The sequence below is a fragment of the Delphinus delphis genome, chromosome 14, assembly GCF_949987515.2.
Source record: "Delphinus delphis chromosome 14, mDelDel1.2, whole genome shotgun sequence".
Classification (NCBI taxonomy): domain Eukaryota; kingdom Metazoa; phylum Chordata; class Mammalia; order Artiodactyla; family Delphinidae; genus Delphinus; species Delphinus delphis.
In genome coordinates this window covers 1120829-1141691 of record NC_082696.1, presented here as the reverse complement: position 1 = coordinate 1141691, position 20863 = coordinate 1120829, and the positions used below count along the sequence as shown (strand labels likewise).

General features: G+C 53.4%; 1 protein-coding gene across 2 annotated transcripts in view; it reads right to left on the bottom strand.

The window, feature by feature from the left end:
- The window catches only part of THBS2 (thrombospondin 2), a 28048-nt gene extending 16337 nt beyond the window's left edge, over positions 1–11711 (bottom strand). For both annotated transcript variants that reach the window (XM_060029622.1, XM_060029623.1), the window contains exons 1-7: positions 11564–11711; positions 8814–8888; positions 6877–7433; positions 5651–5735; positions 2888–3084; positions 1205–1345; positions 536–632 (exon numbers count right to left, since the gene is read on the bottom strand). In XM_060029622.1, coding sequence (XP_059885605.1) covers positions 536–632; positions 1205–1345; positions 2888–3084; positions 5651–5735; positions 6877–7433; positions 8814–8865 — 1129 coding nt within the window. In that variant the 5' untranslated portion in view covers positions 8866–8888; positions 11564–11711. The remainder of the gene's footprint in view (positions 1–535; positions 633–1204; positions 1346–2887; positions 3085–5650; positions 5736–6876; positions 7434–8813; positions 8889–11563) is intronic.
- Between the last annotated feature and the right edge of the window lie 9152 nt (positions 11712–20863).

Here is a 20863-nt window from a genome sequence, read left to right as displayed (position 1 = left end):
ATGGGGACACTCATTCTGTATTTTACAGATGAAGAATCTGAACCCTGGAAAAGCCACATTTTGCTCAGATTCATGGAGGGGCAGAGCCTGTGCTCATGTCCGTGGGCTCCCCGAACACGGAAGCTGCCCAGCCCCGCCCGGGTCACCAGACTCAAGGACCCCCAGACCAGGATGAGGGCCAGACAGTGAAAGACAAACAGGACACGCAGAGCAGCAACCGATTCAGTCAAGGCTGCCGGTGACACCACGAGGAAGGGGGTGGGGAGCCGGTGTGAAGGAGGCTCAGTTGCTCTAGGGTCAGCTGGGGAGGGCGATGGGGGACTCAAAACAGAGGCGGGGGCTGTGGCTTTGGATCAGCACAGGAGGGAAGGCTGAGGAGGACCAGGGCCACTGCGACTCCAGAGCCACGAGCATCTGGGCGCTTCAGGAAGACCTCGGAGCCCTGGCGCCTGCGAGACCATCCGACACAGACCCGCATGGTCCCACAGCCGGGGCCGCTAGGGCCGAGGCCGCCGCCCGCCCGCCGGGCACTCACCGTGGAAGCAGGAGGGACAGCACTCGCCGTCCACAAACGACGGGTCGGCGCACGTGGCGGGAGGGCAGCTGATCTGGTGGCAAACGGTTTTAAATTTCTGCAAGGAAAAGAGGCATTTATGTCACTCATTTAGGAACATGAACACTGACCCAGGGCTGGACTGGAAGGGTTGGCAGGAAGGCTGGAGGTCTCTGCCCACAGACCCTGCCGGTTACAAGGACGCGAGCGCATCTCTCGCCGCGCGCACGCTCCTTTCTCCGTCCGCGGAGCCGCGGGCACGGGGCCTTCCGCGCGCTGCGGGCGGGGGGATGCACAAGGTCGCAGCGGCGTCTGGTGTCCAGGCCCCCAGCAGTGGAGACCAGGTGCCAGGACATAAGGAAACTAAGCATCATGTTGTGTCGTGGGCAGTGACCCCATCCCCAGCGGCTTGTGCCGAACCCGAGGCCCTTGCAGGACCGAGTGGCCTCAAACGCAAAGATGTGGGGGACCGGCCAGCCATCGGGTGACACTGGCTGCACCCTCCCCGGCTCTCTGGGCGCAGAACCACGGGGGCACTCGGGCCTCATTGGAGGTGGCCCCCTTCCCCACGCCCCACACGCGGCGCGGGGAACAGAGAGCAGGAAGCCTCCAGCCCGGGGCCGCCGCCAGGAGACCACGTGCCCGTCTCACCTTGCAGGTGCACTTGGTGCAGCTGTCCACCACCCAGGTTTCATTCTCCGCAAAGAACCTGCCGTCCTGCAAGCAGGCGGACATGTTCCTGGTCTTGGCGGGTCCTCCAATGAGCTCCCAGAGAAACCGGTTGTCATTTGACTGGAAAGTGGAGGGAAGGAGGTCAGCACAGCCACAGCAGGCTCTGCAGCCATCGCACACGGGCGGATGCAGGACGTGCAGTCGTGAAGGAGCCTCAGGCTGGACCAGGGGGGACGGGGTCCCTCCCACCACCCGCAGCTGAAAACTGAGGTTCAATTCTTGAATTCACCCATTCTTCCAAGTGTGACAGACACAGCTGTGGTAGCACAACGGCAAAGGCAAACAGACATAAGCCCTGCTGTCATGGGGTTTACAGACTGCAGGAAACAATGCAAAGTTTAAAAGAAAATCAACTAGTGAAAGTTACACCATTTGTCCCCTGAGCACGTGTGTTGTCACCTCCCTCCTTCTAGGCACCCTGCTCCCGCTAACATCTCTGATCTGGGGATAATGGGCGCTTTGAGAATCACCCAAAAGATATGCCCCCCCCCTCTGGCGCAAAATGGACAGAAACACACCATCCGGATGTTTTTGTGTGATTCAGGGAGCTGGCGAATTTCCTTAATCCCCAACTCCAATGTAGGTAAACTTCTCCAGAAGCTCTTTTCAGCTGAAAGCGAGACGCGTCAGGGGCAAAGGCTCCCCCGCTCCTGTCTCGGCCTCCCTTCTGCAGCCCCTCCCCCGCCGGGACCCCCCGGACGCCACCGGCACCAGCAGGGCTGAGGCTCTGTGTCCTGAAGCAGCCAGTTAGAGGTCACACGCCACGTGCAGCTCGTGGGAAGGTCCTCCACGTTTACGAAGATGCCCGCCCAGCAGGGCCCCCGCCTGCGAGTGACCCTGGTCTCAGCGCCCCCAGCCCTGGAGGCTCCCTGAAGTGGCGAGCGCTGGGCGGGGAGGGTGCTCTCCCCCGCCCGCCCCACTCCTGCCCCCACCCAGCACATGGTAGGACATCCCAGAAGCCACACTCGTCGTGGGTACTGCCCAGCCAGCACCCTAGCTGGAGCAGAAGTGCCCCATCCAGGGCCCTTGGGTGGAGCAGAGCCTCAGGGGCCTGGCGACCCCTCCCCTCTGTATTCTTTCCCTCGGAGCCGCCCCGGGGCACAAGCTTCCTTCAGCTGAGCTCAGCCTGAGGTCTACATGGCGGGAGGATGGGCCCACGGAGGCTGCTTACTGCCAGCAACCTGCTCTGAGCCCTGAGGCGCGCTTGCTAAGACTTGAGGCACGTGTTCTGCCCCTTGACGAGCTGCGGAGAGGAGACCAATCTGCCTGTTACGGCCTCGAGGCTTCAGGGACGGGCTCCGCTCTGAACGCCATCCTTAGGTGAACGCACCTCCCTCGGGTGCAGGCTTCCTGTTTCCTGGGAGACGAGCCCCCAGGGTTGAAGGACTGAGAGGGACGCTTGTGGCCGTGAGCACACTTTCCATAAGCACCCCTCCCCCGCCCTCCAGCCACACGTCCGGGACCAGCAGCCTGGTCGTCAGGGAGCCGGGTGGTTACTCGCGGCTGGCAGTGGCTAGTCGGGGGTAGTGGTGGAGAGAGTGCTGGTTAACGGTGGACAGCCGAGGTTACTCGTGGTTCGAGGAGGGTCCCCAGGGCACCCACCACTTTGCGCAGGTTCTCGTGGAGCTGGTTCACAATGACGTGCAGCCCCGACAGCTCCCTGATCAGGCTGCCCAGCTCCTCGCAGGAGTGCTCGCACACCTCCGGGCCCTTGGCCTCGCTCCGGCCCACGTGCTCCATGGAGACTGGGGGGCTCAGGTGCAGCGTCTCCGTGTTCTCGCTGATGGCGTTGGCTTCGGCTGTGGGGAAGACACGGAACGGTGAGCCCGCTGGCCTCTGGCCACAGCCTGGCCGGGCCCGCAGGGCGCTACCCAGAGCACTGGAGCTACACGGGCGCCCAAGAGCCCGAGAGCTGGAGGAGGTGTTTCCCGTTGCGGCCCTGCTTGTACCAGAGGCGCTGCTAACCTCGCAGCACCGTGGGGACTGAACCCCAGACACCGCCCATGAGCAGAGCGAGCGGTCAGCTCAGGGATGGAGAGACGCAAAAAGCCAGAGACCTACAGCTGCATCACGCATCGTGCTCAAACTCACTAGAGGCAACAGTTTCCTGTTTTTCTTGTTTTTATATAAATATTTATATCATTTATTATCTGAGATAAGTTCCTTCTTTTTGTCCCCCACCCTAAACCTGTTTCCAGCCCCATATTCTCCATGAATTCCAACAACTCCTTTCACTCCTCATTTATCCCCTTTTTCCATCCCAAATGCCTTTTCGTTTGGCTACTGCATGAAGGCAAATTCAGTTCTTTTCTTGCTAAATGAGTCATTTCATCATTTCCCTGCTGGCCTCATGAGACCCCCAGAAAGGCAGAATCCCAACCACGGGCTCAGAGCTCACTACCCCAGAAATAGTACAAGCGCCTGGAAGTCCCTGAACATGGGACACACACACGGCTATGCCACTAGTTACAAAAGTGATCTGGGCAAGTGCCGAGACGGGTGTCGCCCTCGGGGGAGCCTGGCCAGCTGGGATGTGGCCGGCAAGCCAGCCCCAGCGTCCTCTTTGCAGTGATGCTCAACTGTCTCGTCCGATACATTCCATTACTGAGTTATGACCTGTCAATGTCATAATTCTGTCAGACAGTCTATGATCGAGTTTTGTTGTTTGTAAATCCTTGTTGCAACTCACACTGATACCTCAGACTCACCAGACCTAAAACCATATATAACCATACAGACATAAGCATATTAATCACTACATGTATGTAGAAGAATAAAAATACGGCAATAATAAAAGTGCCTGGAAGTCCCACGACCGTCTCATGGAAGGTGGGCAGAGCCCTTCCTCAGGATAGGACACCCCCATTCGTGGCATGCAGGGCAGGGACCGGGGTGAGGGCCACATCCACTCTCCCCCGCATCGAAGGTCAAGTGCCCCCTTTCCTTTTCTCTGTCACAGAGACGTGCCCACCCCACCGGGTGACCGCTTCCAAGGATGCTAAGCTCTTATCTAGAGACAAGCAAGTCTCCCTCTATCAGGGCCCCCAGGACCATCTTCTCTTTCTCTGTGTCCTGTGGGATGTCAGTTAGTACTGTCTTAGCCTTTTTAGAACTTTTGCTTTTTTATGACCTCAGCTCCCCGCAAAAAATGTCTATGACCTAATCCGAAGGGGCTGATATTGGCATTTCAGCCGGAGCTGGTGGTTGGGGATGGGATGTGGTCCAGAGCTTCAGAGGCTGTGGTGCTCAGGGAGTTTGGAGCTGAGGGTGTGTGACGGGAGGCCTTATAAGGTCCTCTCACTGCACAGGCCACCAAAAGTCACAGTTTCATTTCTTTCCTTTCCTGAACTCAACTGGCCGACTGTGGAAAGACGCACAGACTGAAAGGTGGGCGGCCTCGGATGGAGAGACCCGGATGATGCCTGCAGTGCCGGCGCTCGGGGCTTCCGGCTCTGAGCCGTCAAGCCAGCCCTCCGGGCGCTCCGGGGGCAACGGCTGGGTCACCAGCCGCGACTGCGCATTACAGACATCAGATCCTACGCGTCCTCACGCGCGGATCCACACGAGTACAGTTTATGTTTCCTTACAGCTGACACAAAGAAGCCTTTTAATGGAAGTAAGTCGGAAAATGGGATCACGTGGCAGATAAGAGCCTCCTGTGTGGGACGCGGCCTGGGGGCGGGAGGTGCGCTGCTCTGATGCTCACAGGCCACTCCCCCGACAATTAGCGGCCCTCCTGGCACCCCGCTTCTTTATTTGTAAAGTGAGGGAAGTGGATAAGCCCAACTCAAGGGGTTTTGAAGATGAAATGACACAATGCATTCAGAAAGCCCCAGCATAGTGACCTTCAAATACCAAATGCTCAAGACAATGTTGACAAATTATGGTTGAATGTAAATTCAAAATGCAATTAACAGACAGCGTGGGATTACCTGTCAATGATGCCAGTGGCGTCCATTTTCATAATAAGGCTGTACCAACAGTTGTGAATAGTATAAAAAACTTCCATAAACCAAATTGGACAAACGTCTCTGGTTTATCTTACTAAGTTGATCTTCCCACATCAGTAGACTGGAATAGTCGCATGTATTTAAAATCATGTTAAAATGCCAGGGGTTTATTTTTTGGCATGTAAAATGGATTCTATTGGATAATTAAAATATATTCATAATGAATCCTTCAAGCAATGTATTGTTTCAGAGGCCAACACATCCCAGCTGACCAGCGAGCTCATTCAAGGCCGTGGCAGCGCTTGAAACATATTCCAACATGTTTACTTATGTCCCACCGGCCCCTCCCCACACACCAGAGGAGGAACCCGTCAGAGGTGGGACATGGGGCACCACACGCAGCCCAGACACCTACCTCCCTGGCTTTGCTCACAACCTTTCTTGCTCAGAAGATCTTCCACAGAGTTTTCAAACACTAAGTAGACGTTCTGCAGCAAACCCTGAAATATGTACAAGGAAAGAAACAGAGATGGATAAACAGCAAATGTTCGACGCCACGTTAAACGATATTTCAAAAATACAGGATGTAACCTTACAGCAGCGAGAACATTTTCGTCTGTGCTTTTGCTCTCAGCAGGTCTGAAATCTCATTAATGGGTTATCTGTGTGTTACTTTGAAGCTTCGTTTGAGGCAAGAGGCAGACAGTGGGGTTGACCCGAGGAGAAGGAAGAGTGTCTTAGAGAAGGGGCAGTGGCCCCCAGAGGGATGGCAAGGGTTGTCTTCTGAACACGCTCAGGGGACAGCGGGGGCCACACTCTCTCCGCAGGGGACTCTGCGGGTGCCTGGTGTTCCCGCACGCGGCCATGGGTCTCGGGAACGTGCACTGTTCCAACCACAGAACAGACGGTACAGCTATGAGACCAGGCCGTCCTCCCGGTGACAGTGAGGGGCTTGTCCCAGTGGGGCCAGTCGGCCACGTGGGCCTGGGGGGCTTCCTGACAATGGCCAGAGACCACGACCAGCATCTCTAGGCCTTTACTGAAATAACTGAGTCTAATCATACATTTATTTCCAAAGAATACACACACACCTGGAGGAGAACAGTTACTAACCCTCCACTGCCGGTTCTAAACACTTGCATTTAGGGAGATCCTCTTGTAAAAACTATTATAACTGAGGTGAACATGGAACTAACTATTCCCTCATAAATCAATAGCCCCTTCCTTAGAAAACATAGTTTCTCTCCTGTCTTCCTGCCATGTCAGTACTGAACTGGAATCTGGACACATTTGCATGGGGCTGCGTCCTCAATCATCAAATGAGTCTTCACTCAGGAAATCGCTGACCATTTGTGCAGCTGAGAAAGGGCACCTATGCCAGCGTGCTCTGCTCCTTCCTGGTTCAGAAAGCCGTGTGTGCCGTGTGTGCACGTAAGAGCGTCTACGAGTGTGTGTGCAAGCATGTGTACACGTGTATAGTCCGTGCACGTGTACAGGATTGCATGTGCCGGTGGGTGTGCATGGTGCACGTGGAGCTTGTGTGGGTAGGTGCACGTGTGTCTGCTCCTCCAAGGCCACACCCGACCCCTGCACGAGGCAGCGCACTAAGCGGGGCCCTCGGCGGCGTCCCGCACAACCTACCCGGAAGTGACTCTCTCGGGCGGGGCCCTTGGCCACGTACATCCTGCTCTTCTCCGTCTTCAGCTGCTCGTAAAAGGGCTCGTCCAGCGTGAAGCTGTCCATCAGGTCGCAGCCCACGTAGAGGCTGTAGGTCTCTCCGGTCACCTGCACAGTGATGTTCTTCCAGTGGGAATCAGCCAGGCCCACGTCCTCCAGGGAGATGACGTGCTGGGTGCCGTCCACCCAGTACGTGAGGTCCAGGGTGTCGGCGGGGCCGTTGGACACGATCTCGAACTGCCTGTGTGTGGCGCCTGGGCCCTCCAGCGCCAGCAGGGTGCCCCTGGACTTGCGGTCCTGCTTCAGGCTGGCCGTCAGGAAAAAGCCCTCCTTCCGCCGCATGGCCTCGGCGATCCGCCCCAGGTGCTCCGCGCTCACCGGAGGGATGTAGTCAAAGCGCACAAAGCGGTAGGCGGGCACGCTGGGGTCCGGGCCCCGGAACTGCTTGACCCCGATGGTCTTGCGGTTGATGCTGCTGATTCTGAAGAGGTCAAAGGCGGTGTCCTCGTCCTGGTCGCCGGCTGCCGGGGAGCAGAGCAAGGGGGTCACGGGGAGCAGCAGGCACAGGCACCCTCATCTCGGGGCCCCAAGTCCCCCCTTCCTCGCCTGGGTGCTCGGGCTTTATTCCTCGAAAACCACCGCTACCTCCCCCCTCAGACATCTGCTTCCACAGGACCAGCTCCGCCCTTGACCGTCAGGGGCGCTCTGCTCAGACCAGCTGACCCTTTGCCCAGCAAGCCTTCCTCCAGGACGGATGCAGCGTTCGGGTCATACTCGGTCCCACCTGCTCCCGGACCAGGACCCTGGCCGCCTGCTCTTTCCTGCTCTTCCACCCAGAGCTGAAGCTCGAAGGCGACCTTCTTTCTAGCCTCTGATTGCCCAGAAAGGCATCCCGCAGGGAAGTGCACCTCCAGTCTTGCCACTGGCGCATCATTAGAAAGCAGTCACATTTCATGTCGCTTTCTTAGATCAGCGGACTTGAGCTTGTCACGTGGGAATCCCTTATTTTGTAGAAAGACGTGCTCCCACTCAGGGCTCACCCTGCGGGGGAGCATCTGAGAGATGAGGAGCCGTAAGGCCACAAATGAATGGTTTTAAGTCACCGTCTAAACTACTGGAAAGAGTTGTTGTCGGACCTCCCCAAATCCTAACACTTTAAGTCATTCACAATAATTTTCTGAACAGAAAGTTTAAACAGAGAAAAACTTTTCATCTAATACTTGGCAAATTAAAGCATTATAATACACAGTGTTGCTGATAGAAGTGTCATTTTACTACCTGCAATAGAGCTATTTGCCCATATCTCAAAAATCCTTAAAATAATTAAAACCTTTGACTCAGCAATTTTACGTTGGGAAGCTATCCTAAATATATAACCACAAACTCTAGGATATATGTATCCACAGCAGTATTCCATGAGGCATCATTTATACTAGTGTAGATGGGATGTGTAAAGTAAACGGGAATTGACCTAAAAATACTGGGTGTTACCTTCTAATGGAATATGATACAGTCGTGAAAAATCATGTTGTAAGAAAAGAAACACATGGAAAAATATTTTTGATACATTTTTAAGAGCAGAATAAAAAGTGGGAAGGAAATAAGTTATAAAACACCAAAAAGTTTAGTATGCTGTGAATATCACATATGAAAAAAGGCAAAAAGTGCCCCAGCCAAAGACTGCATCTCCAGGTCAGACGGTCTCTTTCTCTACCACCTGGATTTTCCAAAAATAAATGATTTCCTGGTGTATGGACTCAAAGGTAATTGGGGATTCATCTTAAACTAAGTTAAGGAGGTTCCATCCGGGCCTCCACTTTGCCCATCCCTCCTCCCACAGGCGAGGCTGTTGCTCTGGGAGCCCAGGTCACTGGGCGGGGGGGGGGAGGGTCCACACTCACCCCAAGCACCGTACCAGGGCCATACGGCCAGCAGCAGCAGCGGCCACAGCATCCTGCCTCTGCCGGGCTGAACCCCTGCGAATAAATCAGACCCGTTACTTCTGAATACATGACCTCAACGTCTAATGTAGACTGGGATTTTTACTCATATGACCATTTAAAAAGAATTTGTGTAGGAAAATCAGAACTGCCCACATGGATTTGTGGGCAGTTAAAGCTAGATAGGAAATGTGCTTTTCAAATGGATTCTTCTAACTGTAGCTGGTATTCCCTGGTCTAGCATTTGCTGACAAGCACTATGCTAATGACGTCCTAAGTATTCATATTATTTAACCCTCATAATGACCTAGGAGGCAACAACTATTATTATCGTCTCCCTTTTACTGACGGGTAAGTGGAGTTCAGAGAAGTTAAGTGCTTGCCCAGAGCAGTGATGCTACTGAAAGGTGTGGCCAGGATGTAAACCCAGGAAGTTTGAATTCAGAAAAATGTCAGCTTGGGGAAAATGACCTATGAAGACATTTTGTGTAAAGAGCCAAGAAAAAAGCTGCACATGACTTAATTAATAGAATAAATATTAACTGTATATGCGTTAGAAGTAAACTTAGTCTGGTGGATCATAATTACAAAAACAAAAATAGCCTTCTACTGAGTAATCACTTTTACTTTGCTCTTCTGTTTTCCTGAGGCCTGTTTTTCCATTCTTGAGGATTCTCAGTTGGCAGGCTCAGCAGACACTGGCCTAGAAGTCAGAGACTGGCCGGGAGCCCATCCACCGTTAACCCCTGCTCAGCCTCCTGGTCTCCGTGCTGAGCAGCGCACGGTCCCAACGCCCCTCCGGTGATACACTGCGTCCCGCTGAGGCGAAGCCAAGCTGAGACCCTCACCCCTCCCTGTTTAGGGCTTCAAATATCCTGAGCTTCTCAGTGACAAAGAAATCCAAGGAGTCCCCTCTACAGAAGGATTTGGAAACCTAGAACTACCCATTCCCCCCAAGATGGGGACCATCCCCTGGGCAAGTGGGGTCCATGCAGGACCCTCAGGTTTCCCCCTGGGATCCAGACACTTGCTTTCAGTCTGCCCACAGCAAGTCCAGAATTTCGCTGAGTTCCACCTGCACATCGAGGAGCCAGCTGTGTGCCCAGGCAAGCCCCCGCCGGGCCAGGCTCAAGGCTGCCTTGTCAGGCACCCTCTGTGCAACCTGGGGAAACTTACTTACCCTCTCTGGTCTCAGTCTCCTCTCCTGTAGAATGAAGAATGGGCATTTAAATTTTCTACTCATGGGGTTATTGTGAGAGAATAAATCAAGCAAGTTAGTGTCTGTAAAGGCTTAGGTAGCCCAGCAAGCACAGGGCGCATGGCTGTTCATTGGAATGCGCTGTCCCATGACCACCCAGTGCAGTAGGAGTGAGGGTGTTGATAGGACTCCAGAGGGCTGAGTTACACGAGTGAAGCCTCGTAAGGGACTTGGACTAGCACTTGGCACTCAGTGAACACTACGCAAGTGTTTCAGAGTAAACGGTGGGCAGGCACGTCTGCAAAGCTCAGGTCTTTTCCCCATTCAGCCTCACGTGCACCTCTGTCCCCTGCAGACAGCAGTGACCACTGCCTCTGGCAATGACAAGCTCCATCCAAAATGTAAATTTCCAAATTCTGGAGGCTCAGCTTCCTATCAAGGGAGTATGCTGAACTCTGTTGCTAACAAAATCAAATCCTCTGACTCTAAAGCAGAAGTATCAGCCCTCTGCCATCTGTCCCATCTTATCTCAGGGGATCGCGACAGCAGAAAAGAACGCAGCAGGGTCGGAGTCACGGGTATGGCTGGTACAGCCTTATCAAGTCCTGTGTTCTTAGAAGGCAACACGTGTGATATCCTACGACACACGCCATAGGGACGGGGACACACGCTCCCATATCCTACGCCTCACTTCACACATTTACTGCTTATTTAAGGTCATATTTTTTTTCCAAAGGAAAGGTTTCCAAAGCCTTCTGCAACAGAATACCATTAGAACTTGTAAAGATCTTTTAAAATTCTTTTTATATCAACAATCAAAGCAAACATAACTTCACTGAGAAACACTCCTTCCCTCGGCCGAGAGCGCCGTGATTTCCCCAAAGGAGCCCAACTCGGATTGACAGAAGTAACGCTATTTCCCCTCTGCCTTTTCATCTGCAAATTATTCCCCAGACTTTCAAGAACAGCTGGAGTCCACGGGCAGCCGGAACACTCTGCAAGGCTCACTAAATACTATTCATTAAGAACGTTCAAAAGCACTTGTCATCTGTGAAAAATGTTTAGAATTTGTCTCTATAACCTCTCCGCTTGTTTTTCACATGCTCAGGAACAATTTTTTCTAGTTTCTTTCTCATGGCCACACCTTGATAATAAACTTTATGTGGAAATGTCTTATTTTGTAGCTGAAAACAGAAGCATCTGCCCAAGTTTCCAGGCAGGTACGTTCACGAAAGTAACAAGAATCCTCAGGTGATGCGAAAGCCCAGGAGATCACAACATTATCCCTGCAAATAAAGTGCTGAAAATGAGTTTACTCGCCTCAGTTCTCCAACTGGGCGGCACAAATACAAGGTGAAGACGTGTTTGCTGTTGAGGTACTAATAGGCATGCCCCCTCCTTACTTTAAACCTCTTCTGCACTTTCTCCTTCTCCCCTCTTAGAATCAAAAAGAACCTTTTCTGAAAATTAAACTACAATGAAATGTTTTGGTAAATTTAAAAAAAGCTCTTACCTGGTATGTGGAAAACCTGCAGGGATGACTCCTCTCAGAGTTGGGAATGGGGTCCAGGAGGTATGAGGGTCAGGGAGGAGACCCAGCCCCACTCAGCAGAGGAGCTGGGCTCAGAGCTCGGTACCCGCTGGGCAGCAGGCGCTCCTTATATGCGCTGGGTCCTGTGTGGGGCTGTCAGTCAGACACACGCGGAAGCAAGCTGAACTCACTCCTTCGGAGAAATGACATAATTCCTCCTCTGATCTCGCATTTGCTGGAGTACCGGGCACCGGTCTGGTCCAGCCTCCCCCTAACCCCGTGGCCCCACCCCTGCTCCGACCCGCAGCTGGGGGACCACAGAGGAGAAGCCAGATGAGTGAGGGGAAGACTAACTTTTCCTGTCTTCTCTCAGGAAATAAAATGCTATAAATAAAACCAACAAGATTGGCTGGAACTCCCCTTTTTGCTTAGGAGAAAGAATGCAAGCTGTAGGCTTCAGATCTGGTTCACATTACCCAAAGTGAGAATGGTCTGTCTAAACCAAATAAGTAACAATCAATAAAACGCAAAAGGGTAAGTGTGTGGAAATGATCAGTCCACCTACTGATGAAGTTATACGGGCCAATTCATTTATCATGTGCGGAAAGTACGATATTTAATCTAAAAGGAAGTCAACACATCACCTAGATGACAGAGAAACAGGATGGGGAATTATTTTCATCCAAATTCTACTTCATGAGCTCAGCCCGGACCCCATAGGATGGCCTCTCCCTGGGGACGCCCAGTGTGCGGCCAAGAACCTCTGGCACAGACTTTCCCCGCGGCATGAACAAGCCGTAGTCAGCTTCCAAGGCTCGCTTACCAGGACAGCCCGATGAGCGGGTCGTGCAAGAGGAAGCCTCGAGAAGTAAGAATAGCAACAGCCAGACTCCCTGCCACTTCCCAGAGCTCACACGTCCCCTGAGGCCAGGCTGCGCCCTGGACGGAGGCAGGAGATGGATGGGAGAGGGGGCGGATGAGGGGCAGGTGGATGGAGGGAGGAGGCGAGGCATCCCCAAGACCAGGCTGGACCGCAGACAGAAGAGGAGGTGTGGTCGGCTGCATGGGCTGACGACCCCCGAGGTACCGGGCAGCGGTGTGGTCAGCAGTCGACAGGTCAAGTCTCAGCTAAAGGGTGTTAGAGGGAGTTTGCTCTAAGCCACCTTGAAATCTGATGCGGGTAACGTTGCTGAGGAACCTGCATCCTCTACACCTGGGTCCCTGCCAGGTGGGGGCCACGAGGGACAGCAGGTGCACACAGAGCCAGTCACACTGCAGCCCAGCCAGGGTGTCCCTGGGGGTTTGGAGGATGAAGTGGGACAGGGAGAGGGCTTGTCACCGAGCAGAACAATGACCTTGGCCCACTGTTTGCATTTTCTGAAAGCCTTTGTTTATGGTGACTGTATATTTATTACCGGGTACACAATATCAATTTCTGAGCTACAGAGGAAGAAGAAACTTGACTCAAAGAATATATAGTATATGTCTTGTTCAAGGTAAGATATCTTGCTTTTGGTCAACTAATTGGTGACACAGTCATCATTTAAATTAAAAAAGCTGGACCCTATGTAACTCAGTTGTTGTCTCAGACTCCAAAGAAGAATGTATAACCCCGTTTCCCTTAAAGCCTTTTCAGTGGAGCTTGTTGATATGCTAGTTGACCTGACTTTGCTGACAGGTTGGCTGTTCCTTTGTCTAGAAAACGGTGGTTAAACCCTCATGCCCCACCTGCCAGCAGACAGAGCTGTCAGTGCCTTTCTTTATCTACCCACCCGTCTGACGGCCACTCACCCAATGAGCTTGAAGACAGGAAGTCCTGCTGTGCTGAGCATCTCAGGAGCACACGGGGTGAGGAAGGGTCCCACCACCTTCGCAGCTGAGGAGAACAGACCACAAGCAGCACCAGGTCAGAGGAGCGCTTGGCCAGAGGGATTACCTTGCTGGGGCTCCAGAGAAGAGGTTTCTTCCAAAGGGGAAGCTGGACTTGGCAGTTCCGCTGCACAGGGGGCATTGGAGGCTGGAGCAGGTCCTGGGCGGCCACCACGGGACAGAGGGACATGTGACCACGAACCACAAGGCAAGGTCGGTCACAGCAGGCAAACGGGAATTCTGAAGAGTTAACAGACGCTTGAGCAGAATATCAGTTTTCGGGGATGAGGAGAGTGTGTGCATCTAACAGAAGAGGGGAAAGAAGGGCCAAAGCAGGCTGGGTCACATCCCCCAGTGTGTGGCCACCTGGAGCCTGTGACCTGACACTGTTTGGAGACACGGTCTCTGCAGGTGAGGTCGTACTGGAGGAGGGTGACCTACGTCCAGTGACTGGTGTCCTTATAACAAGAAGGTCATTGGGATACAGGACACCGTGTGAGGACAGAAGCAGAGATGGGAGGGATGAGGCCACAAGCCAAGGAACCTGAGGATCACGCAGCCCCAGAAGCAGTAGGACCTCCCCAGAGCCTCTGGAGGGAGCACAGGCCTGCCTGCACCTGGACCTCAGATGTCCAGCCTCCAGATGGTGAGAGAATTCGCCAGTGTTGTTTCAAGCCGCCCAGTTTGTGGCACTTTGTTACAGCAGCCCCAGGAGACCAACGCAGATGCACTGCCAGGTTCCAGAAACTCATTTGCACAGTCATTGTGGGAGGCCCGGGTGGAGTGGAGTGGGGCAAGCTACCTTAGGACTGCAGGACCAGCTACCGACTGGGCCAGGGACCGTCCGCGGCTGGGGTTGGGCTCAGCCTGGCTATGACTCCGAGTCTGATCGGGAATCAGGGGCTCTGGGATGAGGAGGACAGATGGGGGTCCAGGCAGGTTCCTGCAACGGGATCAAACATCACCCTGTTTAGGGCATCCGACACAGAGGGTGGGGTATGGGGTGCAGCTCTCACCCCAGGTGCCTAGGCTGGGCTGTGTTCCCACATAAGTGCCCAGTGCACGTATGATCTGCCCCTTCCAGCCCCACCAGGCAGGTGCCCAGTTCCAGACACTGGACTTTAGATGGACGTGGTCCCTGGGGCAGGAGGGGGAAGGATGGGTGGGATGGAGAGGGGACCAGAGCAAATGCCTAGGGGGCCACGCCACTGACTCCAGATGCCTGGAGAAGCCTCTGGAAAAGGTGTCTTCGTGTCTCTGGAGCAAAATTAGAATTTACGTACCAAGGAAACAGGGTGAGATTCCCGCTCATTCCTGGCAGCTCCCTGTTTGTCAGCGACTTCCAGTCACAATGAACACCTGAGCGTCAACTGATGGCCATGGACCCTGAAGGAGATGTGGCAGGGGATTCACCAGAAACACGGGGCGGTCCTGGCACACGCGGGGCCGTTGGCCGGAGAACGGGGTCTGCTCTGTACCACGTGCTGCAGATGCTCCGTAAGTACCTTTTGAGTTAGAGAATGAGCCAGTGGGTTCACAAAGAGACAAACAAAATGAACTCTCTGCTCTTCTTACGAGAAAACTCTGAGCAGCTGAGGTTTGGGTGGAATCGAAGGAGGGTCAGCCCAGCGCGGCTCCCTGGGGCGTTCCGAGCGCCCCTCACTCCGGGATCTCGGTCTCTGCGGGAACCGAGGGGGTCTGGAGGGGAGGGCGGGGGGCCGGGACCATCTGACCCTCGCAGTGCTGAGCCGGTGGGGCTGCAGGGGCGGAGCCGTCGAGGGCGCAGGACCGGAGCCGGGAGCAGGGAGCTGGGCGCCCTGGATGGAGACACCGCAGCGGCAGGCATCTGTTTCCTCTTAGGTTCTCCTGGCCCTGAGTCAGCAAAGGGCTTTCTCACCCTCCTTTGGGCGGAGGGTTCCTGGAACTCGCTCTGCCCTGCCCGACAGCAGAGGAGAAACAACCGTGTGTGACTCCGACGTGAGGGTGCAGGGGGCCGGGGGCAGGAGAGGATTCCTGAACAGAGGGTCCTGTGAATGGAGGCCAGGCAGGACGAGGTCGCGGGTTACTTGTAGTCCCGGTGGGAAGGGAGCAGCCGCCCAGAAATGCTAGGGGGTGAGGAGGTGGCCAGCGGCCTCGGCCCGCATGCGGCCGGGCAGAAGCTGGGGAGGCCGTGAAACGGGGCTGTGAGAGTGGAAGCCTGGATCCAGCCCCAGGCCGTCTGTGACACTGCCACAGCCCCGCCCTGGGCCTCGGCTTCCTGCCTGGGAGACAGGCGCACCCCCAAACCCACCGGGTCGGAGCCCGGTCTGAGCCAGCCCAGGGCTCTTCTGGCAGCGTCAGCAGGTGGAACGAGGTCCCCCTCCAGGGTCCCCAGCATGCGGTGGGGATGCTTACCAAGCAGGGACACCAGTGTATGGCTCCAGGCCAGAGGGCAGAGAGGCCAAAGTGACCCCCGAAACTCTAGTCCCACAGCACAGCCGGCAGGGAGCCGGGGCTGCTCTCAGGCCCAGGGCTCTGCTCTGTCCTCCCATCAGTGCTTCTGAGCTACGACGCCAAATCTCTTCACTTTCCCCTTGTTTGCTGCTTTACAAAACCTCCGAGACACTGTGAAAAGACAAATGTTGCAGGTTCTTGATCCAGTGGGGGACCCCGGGGGTCACGGCGACCTGGCTGCAGCAGCGTGGGGCCCGGGTGAGGCCAGGCGGTGCTCTCCCAGGGTGCTGGACTCCTTCCCTCGGCTGTGTCCTGCACTCCCACACCTGACGCTCAGCTGCCGGCGTCAGGTCTCCTCCTGGCCGGCCTCCTGGCCTCCGGGCTCACTCATCCGGTCGTCCTGTCGGGTTTCGGGCCTCACCCCAGCCAGGCCCAGCCCCGTCTGGCCGCAGACTCACCTGTCCTACTTCTGTTCAAACGCGCCGTCAGATGTAAACCCACGTCCACAGAAGTGGCACTGGTGTCCTCGCCTTCCTTAGCCGCCCTCCACAGGGGACGTGGCTCTTCAAGCCAGGGCCGATGAGCTATCCTGATCTTACCTCTCCCTGGAACTCCGGATCCCACATCTGCAAGGCTGGGAGCAGCCCTCCCCCAGCCTGGGCCGAGACGTCACTCTCCCCATCTGTCCCTCCCACTCCAGAAACCCCAGACTCCGCTGCAGCCGAGGGACAGGCCGGCCAGCCTCTGGGATGTGGACTCCGGGGCCCCACACCTCGCTCAGCTCTCAGGAGGCAGCCCTTCTGCACTGACTAAATGACAGCGGAATGGGAGCCCCAGTACCTCTCCAGGGACCCGTGAGCCCACAGAGGGCTGGGGAAGTGCCTGGTGCCCCGCAAGCCCTCAGCCACCTGCAGGGGCAAGAGAGCCTCAACCGCTGTGCCTGCCCCCTGCAGTCACCCCCCAGAGTAACTGGAGGGACACTGCAGGCATGACACCCTTGGTGCCCTGCTGACCCCCCCCAGTGACCTCCCTCCCCAACTTCCGTGGTCGCCCCTCCCCCTCCCCCTCTCCTGTCTCCTTTGGGCTCCCCTCCCCCGCCCCGTCACCTTTCTGGGACCTTGACCTTGCTACCCCTTCTGCCCGAAACACTTACCCGACAGCTGTCAGACGGCTGGTTCTTTCTACTAAGGCAGCTCAGGTGTCAGCTTCGAAGTGTCCTCCAGGCCCAGCCAACCAAGACCCCCCCCCCCGCACCCGCCACTCCCCACTGTCCTCTCATCTCTCAGGACCCCATTTACGCTGAGCTTCTCTGCGGATTCCTGGAGGGGGTGCCTCGCTCTCACTGGCCTGTGACCTCCAGGAGAACAGAGGGTCCATGACGGCAGGGGCTCACCCACCCCCCTGCCAGGGCTATGGCCCGAGCCTCGGGGACATGCCCCAGGGGTGTGGGCACAGACGCCCACTCTCGGCGTCACTGAGGGAGGGATGGGGCTCCCCTGGTGACTCCATCCTGAACCCCGTTTATCCTTGCCTTGTGCATCAGAGGAGGACTTCCGATTACCCAGCAGAAGTTCATTGATTAACATCTTTTTTCTTTTGCTAAGTCAATCAGTATAAAGTCGATATATACCATGTGCCTGGACCAGGCTGGTCCCTGGGAATATTGTAGGTGTGAGGCTGAGGCCTGAAGGGGCTGACAGGCTCCACGGGGCTACTTCCTACAGAATTCCTTGCTGAGCCTGGTGGAGAGGAGGATTGCAAGTCTGAAAGCCAAGTCTCAGCCGCTGCTTCTGCGGATCAGGAAGAATCTAAAGCGATGTGAGGGCTGCTTCTGCCCCAGAACTACGCCGTCAACACCGTTTTCTCAGCCCAGGCTCCAAAGCAGTCCACAGTCAGCACCAGAAAGCTGCTTAACCAGGAACCAATGTTCAAGCAAGATCCTGGGGGACAGTCAGCAGGGGCATAACTGGATTGTGATAAAGCAGGGAATGTGTAACGGGAGAAAGGAAAGGGAGCGGAAGACAGTCTGGGGGCATTTCCTCGGTCGGACCAGGACACCCGGCATCAGCAAGGAGGATCCTCTCCCTCAGGGAGGCGGAAGCTGGGCCACCCAAGGCCCCCTGGGAGCAATGTCACTGTTCCCACACGGGACACCGAGGCGTCTGCCAAGGAACCCTCCAGAAGGTGGTGCAGCTGTCTCTGTTCCGCCCAGAACCTCCAATGAAAGCTGCCCCAGATCCATGTGTCAGGTCCCCCGTTCCTGATGCTGAAGAAGAACCCCCGCCCTCAGTAGAGCGGCGAGGACAAAGCATCCACTTAGTTCCTTTTGATAAGGATCTTATCACGCACATTGATGTCGAGGAACTCCATACAGACAACCCTAAAGATGGCCAAACTCTGATACACAATACACAGGAAACCAGGGTCTCCCAGCCGCACCAGGACCCCAAACGGACATGACCACCCCAGACACCCGGGCCATCTACACACAGGGTCAGTGAAGGGCGTGTGTCAACATGGTGTTTCTGCAGAGTTTTCCCTGAATTTGCTCCACTTCTTCAGGGTTTTGCTCAATGTCTTTCAGGGGAAAGGACTTGTGCCGAAGCAGTCTGCGCTGTGTCCTGGGAGAAGGCACACGTGGCGATGGGTCTCCACAGACAGATTCATGTGAATGACATTTGCACAATGTTTTTGTAATTAGGGAGCAGGAATCTGAGCAAAGAGACAGACTGGGAAGATTTTCAGGCCAACCGGCGCTGTGCTCGCCGCTCGCTTGGTGTGTGCACGTGTGCATGCGTTGTTACTGTGGAATTCAGTCAGGAAGGGCAGAAGAATCCCAGTGATTATAAAGTATCCCAGTGAGCACCACAGATGTAAATATGGTTCCCAGGATTGAGCAACAGTAACCTTTTGCAAAGTGCAATCACAGAAAAGAGTTTCGAAGTATCTCCTTTCTTTTCAATGCCCTTGCAAGTTAGTGAAAAGGCCAGATTTTGCAAGATGTCCTGAGCTGCATGACCTCATAAGAAGGGTCAGGGTCTTCATTTTCTACTCAATTTTGGATCTTTTCAAAAAGTATTTGGCAAACTTTATGTGTTAGTCAGGGCTCTCCAGAGAAACAGGACAAATAGGAGGTACATACATACAGAAAGATTGATTGTAAGGAATTGAGTCACACCATTCTGGAGGCTGACAAGTTCCTGATTGGCAGTCATCAAGCTTGAGGCCCAGGAGAGCTGGTCTGTTAAGTTCAGTCCTTGTCTGGAGTCCTGGCCCCAGGACAACTGAGGGTGCATTTCCAGTCAGGGCACTCAGGAAGAGCTGATGTTTCACTCGAGTCCAAAAGGAGGAAAAAGCCGATGTCCCACTTCAAAGACACTCAGGAGAGGAGAGTACCCTCGTATTCAAGGGAGGGTCAGAATTTCTGTTCTGTTCAGGCCTTCAGCTGATTGGATAAGGCCTACCCACGTCAGAGAGGGCAATCTGCTTTACTTAGTCTACAGATTCAAATGTTAATCACATCCAAAAACACATTCACAGAATAAAGCTTGGCCAAATGTCTGGGCTCCCCATGGCCCAGTCAAGATGGCACAAAAAATTAACTATCACAACTTATATGGACAAAAATTAAAAACTGAAAGAAGAGAAAGCCAAAGGATTCCTCTGATGAAGGGAATTTCTCATTGGGTGTGGGTTAGTAATGAGCTGTCTAACAATACTCACACCGACAATGAATTTATTCCTCAATGACTATCTTGACCCTTCAGTGAATAGGATGAATCAAAAGTGAGCTGAAATTATTAAGGCAGAGTATAAAATGAAACGCTTTTAATTCAAACATCTGATCCTGAAAGTGTTTCTTATCTTATGAATTTCATTCTTTCAATTTTTGAAGCTATTGAACAATGGAAAAAAATAGAAATTTTCTTTGCTTGTAAATTTGTATAAAATATTTTATTTTCCCCATTCAGAAGAGCAGTAAAAAGAGTCCACATAAGACGTTCTTAATTAATTGATTTAATTTAAAATTCTATTAATTTGATAAAGCACCTAGCATGGTGAAAAGAATCTAGAAGTACAGTAACGTACATATTTTAAACTGAAATTGTCAATTCAAAAGTAAAGCTGGTGATCCAAAACCTAAGTAAAATTGGGTAAAACAAGATCAGTTCTGGACTCCCCAACACCCAAAGCAAGCCTATGGTACAAGAGCATCATAAGACAATAATACAATTTAACTCAGATTTCAATGTTTTCTTCGTACTTCTCCTCATACCTAGTACACATATCTATGCTGTCTCTAGGGATCTTTAAAATATGCTCATATTCTTATCTCTACAATTTCATTTTTATTATTTTTATTTTTGAGTCTATTGTATGTAGGACTGTTTTCCTAATTTCTTTATCAAGTAATTTATTTGGTGTATAAGAACACAACTGCTTTTTGTATGTTGATTTTGTATCCTGCAACTATGCTGAATTTGTTTATTAGTTTCAACAGGTGTGTGTGTGTGTGGAGTCTTTAGGGTTTTTTACAGGTAAGATCATGTCATCTCCTGAGATAATTTTACTTCTTCCTCTTGGATTTGGATGATGTGTATTTCTTTTTCTTGCCTAATCTCTCTGGCTAGGACTTAAAAGTGCCATGCTGAGTCGAATTGCTGGATCATATGGTAATTCTGTTTTTAATTTCAAGGAATTGCCATCCTGGTTTTATATAGTGTCTGTACCATTGTACATTCCCACCAAGAGCGCACAGGGTGGCAATTTCTCCACATCCTCACTAACACTTGTTACTTTCTAGTTGTTTGTTTATAATAGTCACTCTACAGTGACCAGGTATGTGTGTGTATATATACATATATATACATATAGATGCATATATATACTGTGAGCAGGAGGTGCTAGGTCGTTATAGTTTTCTTTGTGTTTCGTGGTATGTTGAGTACAATGATCAGAAGGCTCTGGCCTTCAGAAGCC